This window comes from Folsomia candida, unplaced genomic scaffold (assembly GCF_002217175.1).
Source record: "Folsomia candida strain VU population unplaced genomic scaffold, ASM221717v1 Fcan01_Sc047, whole genome shotgun sequence".
In the NCBI taxonomy this organism is placed as follows: Eukaryota; Metazoa; Arthropoda; class Collembola; order Entomobryomorpha; family Isotomidae; genus Folsomia; species Folsomia candida.
The window spans coordinates 891526-900285 of NW_019091239.1; the positions used below are offsets into that span (position 1 = coordinate 891526).

At 36.6% G+C, this 8760-nt stretch overlaps 1 protein-coding gene across 2 annotated transcripts; it reads left to right on the forward strand.

Annotated features, from left to right (window-relative positions):
* Window positions 1-420: 420 nt before the first annotated feature.
* On the forward strand, window positions 421-7176 carry LOC110861932. 2 transcript variants are annotated; one of them, XM_035845112.1, is made up of 9 exons: window positions 421-625; window positions 716-1155; window positions 1266-1629; window positions 1898-2176; window positions 2919-3043; window positions 3184-3436; window positions 5940-6265; window positions 6437-6493; window positions 6575-7176. In XM_035845112.1, exons 2-8 carry the CDS (start codon window positions 753-755, stop codon window positions 6463-6465), a joined length of 1779 nt encoding a protein of 592 aa, XP_035701005.1. In that variant the 5' UTR covers window positions 421-625; window positions 716-752; the 3' UTR covers window positions 6466-6493; window positions 6575-7176. The 2 variants fall into 2 exon arrangements, 1 of the variants encoding a protein (XP_035701005.1); XR_004833309.1 differs by lacking the exons at window positions 6437-6493; window positions 6575-7176 and adding an exon at window positions 5466-5771 and having other exon boundaries at window positions 422-625; window positions 5940-6081.
* Window positions 7177-8760: the final 1584 nt, after the last annotated feature.

The window sequence follows — 8760 nt, forward strand, 5'->3', positions numbered from 1 at the left end:
GCATTTACATTCCAACAAGGCATTCCAACATCTGCAATTTCGCAGCAGTACAATCTTAAAATAGTGTCACTATTTTGAAAAGTAAATTCACTCGAAATTTTATGTTAAGAAGCTACCTATACTAAATCCAGAGTAACGTAACTTGATAACGAGTAAAGTTTACTCTGGGTTTAGTATAGTTTACTTCATTTAAAATTTAGAGTGCACTTACTTGTCAAAATGGTAACATTATTTTTAAGAGTGCAGATACAGACTTGTAAAATCATATAGGTAATATGTATTTCGGTAAAGAATCAGAAATTCTGATTCAGAATTTCATTAATTTAATGTAAACAGCAAGTTGCATGAAAATGCAGACAAACAAACTGCATGATTCTGCAAACGCACAAAATTTGTCGCATCTTGTACTGTGCGCTGGAAACCGGGATTTTCTTTCCAGCCGGTTTCTCCTCCAGAAGAAAGTAAATAAATAAATATTTATTTCACGTCCCTAAAAACTTGAATTTCAAATTTTAAAAGAGTAAAAAACTCCATTTGAATAAATTTAAGTGTCACACCAACTTTGATACTTTGACATCAAATTAACAAAAAATGGGGGTGATTTGTTATCGTTAAAATAAATAAAGTACTGATTTTATTTTTAAAAAAGTTCTAATGTATTCAGTATTTCAATTGACTCAAGTAACTAAAGTAATTTCTGTTGAACTAATTACAGGCTAAATAACTTGTCATCCAAATTTTGTAATTCGACGATGCCGTTCAATCTCCCCTTCGTCCAATTGACGCGGAACATGGTGCTCGACAATGTCGCCGTGTCGGAATGTAAAACGGTCAAAATTTCGGGATGTTTTCTCTGCGGGATAAAACCGCTGGCGGATTTTCGGTCACTGCCAGAAACTGTCACCCGGCAGGAAAAAGCGTCCTTATTTCGGAACCTCTTAATCAATCCAACCATCCGTAAAAATACGTCTCCGTCAAGTTATAACCAATTCATGTCCACCACGGAATCCTGCTCGGATTGCTTATCTCTCATTAAAGAAGTTTGCGCCCGGCAGCAAGAAATTGTAGCCTTGGAGAAAGAGTTGGAAAATAGGTTGGAAGAATCTAGGCGAAAATATTTCAATGGATGTGAAATAGTCGCTAATACTTTGACAGGTGAAGAAAAATACTTGTTTTATAATTAATAATTTATGGTTGGATTTAAAAAATCTGGATTTGTAATTTATTAACATAACATAACATTTCGAATATTTCTATTTGAATAGTTGGGCGTATCAAACTTCACGCAGGCGGACAAGACAACTCGTCAACTTTGGCCGGATTATCTATACCAGCAAGAAAATTTTCACCTGTGCAAATGTCGCCAGAAATCGAGGACGACGAAAGGATAAGTCGTGAAAACGAGGAAGATATGTCCCTTGACGAAGAAGAGAACACGTCCTCAGAATGGGACGAAGACGACGAGGAAGATAAGCCCTCAGAATTTGCCGCTGAAAAGGAAAATATGTCCATTGACGAAGAAGAGGCCTCAGACTTTGACGAAGAAGAGGAATACACGCCTCCAAACGGCAAACCAACTGGAAGAACAATGCAGTCGAATAATAAGCATTCTACTAACGCAACCGTAAAGTAAGAATATTATCTTCTCGCCTAATTAATTATCAGAACAGGAAATTTGCACATTTTTCTGTAGAAACAGAGCGCATTTTTTTTGTATAGAAAATTAAATATGTACATTTTATGCCCCAAATTCATATAATTTGTGGCATAAAGTAGTCCTCCCATATGCGAATACAGAAACGTGCCAATTTTCGACTGGTCGATTTTTACACAAAAAAAATCCTAAATAAATTAATAAATTTTACACTTTAACTTACACCCTTTCTACTAACATCAGCGACTGGATATGCCTCCACTGTGGGAAAGACTTTAGATCCAAGGAATACCTTAAGCGACACAAAGAAAACAGAGTTTGCACAAAAACCAGACCCCCAAAAATTGAAGGGCCCTTCGCATGTTCAAAATGTTTCAAACTATTCCCCACCAGGAGATGCCAGATTACTCATGAGATGCACGTTTGCAATATCGTCTACACTCAGGAGCAAGCGGAGCCCATGACGCTATACACGTGTTCCTTGTGTAGCAAGCAGTTTGTGAATTTGTGCGATTATCAACGGTAAGTAAATATAAAACCAATTCTTGGGGTACAAATTTGTGGGGAATTAATAATCGTAAGAAATGTATTGTCATTTACATTTTGTTGCACCCAACCTTAATAATCCTTCCCCTGGGGGTGTTGTTGTCAATGTCAAGTTTAAAATAGTCAATATTTATAAATAAACCGTAGTAACGTTAGAAGTAGCTCACCCTGTAATAATGATATGGTTATAACTTGCCCCAAAGGTGCAGAAAAATGCAACAAAATAGATACATAATTTTTTGCAATTATGCACCAATGGTGCATAATTGCACATAGGTATTAGGTCGTATCTACATATAGGTATTTTGTGGGCGACCCACTGCTGATGCGCTTTCCACTCACCGGTGCCCTTTGACACCAAATCGTCAAGGCTTGATAATACGAGTGAACTGGTATTAAAGTTTTCCTCAAATCAATACTGAGGTTCGACGAGTACAGGCAGAATCCAATTGAGGACATACTAGTAAATATATACGTACCAGGTTTGTAAGAGGGAAAGGGATTCTTATTTTAATCCGAATTCTGCAATTTTACTTACAAATGTGTACATACTCAGGTACTTTGGTCAAACTAATCCCACTAAAGTCAAATAAAACGCAAATAAAGAGGAATTCAATAGCTCTCATGCTACGCAGGGCGAGCTAATAAGCGACGTCGTTATTCATTTATCAAGTTTTTTTGTAATTCAGCTAATTTGTCTATTCTTAATTTTTCGCAGTCATTACGGCATCCATTCCAAGGTGAAGAAATTAGTCGTTCTGGATCAACTCCCGCGCCGCCATCAAGACAACCATACCTCTAAATATGTAAATGAATGTGAAATACTCGGTAATAGTTTGACAGGTGAAGAAAAATAGTTATTTTATAATTAATAATTTATAGTTGGATTTAAAAAAATCAGGATTCGTAATTTATTAACATAACCTTTCCAATATTTCTATTCTATTATTCTATTCTATATTTCTATTTTTTTTAAATAATAGGTGGGCGTATCAAACTTCACGCAGTCGGACAAGACCACTCGTCAGCTTTTGCCGGATTATCTACACCACCAAGAAAATTTTCACCTAGGCAAATGTCGCCAGACGTCGAGGACAACGAAAGCATAGACCCCGACGAAGACGAAAACATGTCCTCAGAATTTGACGAAGAAGAGGAATGTACGCCCCCAAACGGCAAACCAACGGGGAGAACACTGCAGGCGAAGTACGAGCATTCTAATAACGCGACCATAAAGTAAGAATATAATCTTATCGCCTAATTAGTTATCGAAACAGGAAAGGACACATACGAATTTCCCCTTTTTTGCGGCCCCTTAGAGACGATTTCGAGCCAAAATCCCCGGCCCCTTTATTTTCGCAATTTTCCGAGTATTTAAATATCGTAACTTGGTGATTTACAGCCAAATAATCAAATATTTAGATTTTAGCCCGAACCATGGCTTTATGTCTGTCTTTCGATCACTTTAGAACATTGACCGATTTTGACCAAATTTGGTAACAACATATGTCTGCATAATGTAACGACCAAGTTCGAAGATGGGGTCGATAAAAAGAAGTTGGACCGGTGTGGGTCACATACATGTCAGGTGAGGTCATGCAGAGTATTCCAAATAGTCGTGGAAGGCATATTCGAAAATTCGGCACAATTGTCCTAATGTGCCGTATAATGTCGCAATGTAAAGGATATAATAATAATAATAATAATAATAATAGCCTTTATTACCCTCATTTACTAGTACTAGGGAATGCACAAAATGAAATTTTAGCATAGCACACTAGCCTATTTTCGTGAGCTTACAAACAGAAATAACTTACTTTAAATGATTAAATAACAATAACTAAGGGCTAAATTACTATATTTAACTTAACAATATATATGTACGTAAGATATTATCTACTCTTAGTTTGTATAAAGTTAGCTATAATCTATCAAATTTGTTAGAGCTTCAAATGACAAGCCAAAAACCGTGGATTTTGATTTCCATTCGTCATTAATTTTGCTGATTATCATATTAATGGGGGAATTTTTAAATTTTGACGACCTAATTACCGGTTGAAATAGTAAATCCTTGTTTGACCTCAATGACACCACTGCACGAAGCACGCTGGAATTGCGGCAAAAAGTGCCTATACCTACCAAAAAATAATTTGTAAGCAAATTTATTAAGAGCCAATTCTCTCCTTTCATTTAAAGTTATCAACTCAGCTTCCTGCATGCATTCAACATAATTTAAATGATCAGCTCGTTTTCGGAAAATTATACTTAAAGCTTTTTTCTGAACACTTTGAATTTTGTAAACTAATTTCTGGTTCAAGCCAGAGCCAAACACAACTGAACAATACTCAAAATACAAAAACGCATGATTTTTCGGGCAATGCGCAGCGCGAGCTCAACTTCGTGCGTTTTTGCGAACTTGCGGCGCCCATAACGTGCTGAAATTTGCGCATCTGCCCAAGTGCCGAACCAAATGTTGTTTGTAAAGACTTGCTCTTTCAAACTAATAAGGTCAAAAAATTATCTGGGCTGAACATGGTTTGCGTCTCCATTGTCAGTATATAAAATCCTGTCTTTTTATCTGCCTGTCAGCGGGATAACGCAAGAACGGATCAAGATAATTGAAATCGGTTTGTGGCATTGTATATGCATATGACCCCGGGGGGAGGATCTTATCAACTTTTAAGGTCAATCAGACCACCCCCTCGAGCTCAAGGGGTGTGATTACATAATTTTGGTGGAATTACTTTTTTTCACCCTATTACTACATTTCGTTGCTATGATTTATTTACTCATAAATCCTGGTTCGGGCTAAGTGAAGCTATATTGAGAGATATTTTTTTGTGCGTGATTTTGCTGTTGGCAACACAAAGATAGCAACGTGGTGACCACTTTTCCGAGTAGATTTTCATGAAAACCACCTCGGGATTTTGTCCATACCTCAAAGCGACAAACGAGCTCCCTCCCAGATTTTTTTATTTTGATTATCAAGACTTGTTACGTTAATGATACAAATTTTAAGGGGGAGCTCGACTGCTTTGGTCACTAAATAAATTACCAAAGTAATGCATATTTGGGCCGCAAAGTCTGGGATTACCTAAGGTATTCTTTACACATTTCTCTGTAGAAACATAGCACATTTTTTGCATAGAAAATAAAAGGTATAGGAATTTGTGGCATAACGTATGCAAAAAATAGAAAGGTGTCAATTTTCGGGTTTTACACCAAAATTAAATTAAGAATAAATTAACACTATTTTAAATTACAGCCCTTCTGCGAACACCAAGAGCTTGATATGCTCCAAATGTGGCATAACTTTTTCTTCTTGGGCCAACCTTAAGCGACATGAAAGACGACAAGTTTGCATAAAAACCAGAAAGAGAAATCCCCGAAAAAATAAAGAGCTCTTCTCATGTTCAAAATGTTTCCAACTATTCCCCACCAGGAGACGCAAGATTATTCATGAGATGAACATTTGCAATGTCGTCTAAACTCAGGAGCAAGTGGACCCCATGACGCTATACACGTGTTTCTTGTGTAACAAGCAGTTTGTGAATTTGTACGATTATCGACGGTACGTAAATACAAAACCAAGTTTGGTGAACAACTTTGTAGAGAATTAATATGTAATGCATTCATCGTAAGAAACGGCAAAAATTACGATAGACATTCGTGTGTGCGACCTGAATAACCTTGTTTTCTTGCAATTCAGCTAATTTGTCTATATCTCATTTTTTCGCAGTCATTACGGCAACCATTCCGAGGTGAAGAAATCAGTCGTTCTGGATCAACTCCCGCGTCGCCATCGCGATAACCATACCCCTGCAAGAAATGTTAGCTTCGTCGCTGGGAAATCGGTTGATTCAGTGCGTCAACCTCAAGATAACCGTAGCCCCAGAAGAAACGTTAGTCCCATCGCTGATAAAGAAATATCCCCCTATGAACCACTACTCGGGGGCAAGCTTACAATCCACCATTGTCCCCATTGCACCGGATGGTTTGTAAAAGAAGACAATTTAAGGACGCATTTGGCCACGAACCACCGCGCCGTCTCAACACTCCTACAGGGTGATTGATGAATATTATCTTTTCTAAAAAAGAACTTTTCTCGTAAAAATATGTAAAATGTGTAACTAAAATTTATAATCTGAGGAACCTTACGTTTCAAAATTTTAAACTTTTTTTTAATTTTTCCTAAAATGTAACTTGGATTTGATTAAAACTGCTACCTAATTACAGGGCAACGGCGAAGTAATGCACATTCGTAAACCGAGAAAGGCTGAGTTTTGTGCACGTGTAAGCTTAGCAGATTTATCTAATTTTTAATCTTCCACAAATCAAACGTAAGCTTTATCACGTGCTTAAATTTATTCCCAGGTCATTAAAAAGACCGAGGACAAAACAACGAGGAAGAAGAAACGTCCTGCAATCCCGAAGTTTAATCCCAACGTCGACTTTTCAACCGCTTCAGTCGAGCTTGTTGAAAATTATCGTGCAAAGTATGCACCAAAGCTCAAAGTGAACGGATACTTGTACAGTTTTGAAAAGTTTGGGTCCAACAAACGAATTTGGGCTTGTGGATGGAAAAGTAAGGAGAAATGTCCGGCGCGACTGCACACTTCGATGTCCCTTTCGCCAGTCGAGATCCTTGGTGAACTTCGAACTCATAACCATGAGCTGGTCCATGTGGTGGAGAAAAGTGCCACCCAAATTCCAAATGCATCCGTGACTTCAAGCTTGCAGACGAGTAGCTAATATGTAAATATGTAATTCGCAATAATTTTTGTAATTGAGGACATTTTGTAAACTTATTTTAAGCAAGTCATTTAACAATTATTTTCCGCAATTATATACAGAAATAACTGTACGAAAACGATAAAACATCCCAAAGTTAAGTCTCAAAAATTCTGAATTCCCAGTGTGGTGAGAAATTTGTTTTTTGCAGCGAAATGAATCGTCAGAACGTAAAGGCGAATTAATATCCGGATAAACTACTTTGCCAACGTGAATTCCTTTTACCTCGCATCTCTCACAAGCATAATATCCCCCATGGCCTATAATTTGTTTCAGCATTGACCTTGCTGGGGCGTCGGCGATCACACATGAAAGTTTGAATTTGAAATGTTTTTCGGCAACAAAAATACCTGTCTGAAGTAATTCCTCTAATTCTAAAATAGTTGGATTTAAATATTTTTCAAGATCTAATGGCTTAGTGTCCCCTAGATACAATCCAATTAAAAAGGGTGTACAATTTATGAGCTTATCTAATTTACCTAAAATAGGCCAAAATTGTTTTTTTGAACTTTTATATACTGGGACTCCATCTATACCTAACATTAAAACAATTTCGTCAGATTGAATATTATTATATTTTTGTGTGACAAGGTATTTTTTTAACCCAAAATGATAGTAAATTCCTCCTGGAATAGAAATTATATTAAAATCTGAACTACGAGGAGTTTGAAGCAAAGATATGTGAGTTTTAGGGAGGCACAAATTTTGAAAATTTAAAGAGAGAATGGATAATAAATCATCCACCGCTACGCCTGTAATATTATGTTTGACAGCCCAGACTGCTAATTTATCCTTAAAATTTACTGGCACGCTACTTGTTTCTGACTCTGATTCCGAACTAATTTCTGATTCAGTAACATTATTTACATAATCTATTAAATTACAAAATTCTCCTGTCGGATTGTCAAATACAACTGTTTCATTAAAATAATCTTCTACAATATCATTACTATTACTCGGTGTTTGACCAACACCACTACAGATCTCGTCTACACAATTATTCTCTATTTCTCCTAAATCATTACTAATTTCATTGCAAATTACGTCTACAAAACTAGTTGGCTCAAAATCTACAAATTCACTGTTAATTTCATTAAAAATTTGTTGAACTGAATGTTTGAATTTACGTCGCTTCGTCCGATGGGAAGACATCGTGATTACTTTTTGGCTTTAGTTGTGAATGGAGCAAACCGGAACCACTTAGCTATGTACGTGTTAATGTCGTGCTCGGTGGTTCTATCGTAACCCTTAGTTGCTCGCACCCCCCCTGAAATTATTGTATTTTATTTTTAGGTTTAAATTAGACAGGGTTTTTCGTTTGTCACCTTACCAATAATAACTAAATTGATTTTGGAGTAAACATTAAATTCTTGCTTGTTTTTCCCATGGCCAGTTCTGCTGAATTTTGCACCCAGGTCAATGGTCATTAACTTTTCAAGAATCGTCCTCGTAATATCTTCAGCGTCCTTCCCGTCAAGTAGAGATAGGTAGGAAATCTACATTTTTTTAAATAATGGCATTAGAAAAACATTGATCTTTCTGCAAATTATAAATTAAATTAAATTATTTTAACCAACCATTAACCTTCGATTTTCCTTATTTTCTTCTAAATACGTTTCAACCCCTTTGAGGCCATCCACAGTGTCAACTGGAATCGGTGGCAGAGTGGAGAAATCTTCCGGTTCCGGATTCTTGTTAGACGCTGTTTTTAGCAGTAGGAAATGTTTGCAAATTTCGTTTTGGGTCTGCTTGATTTATCTTCTCTCTTT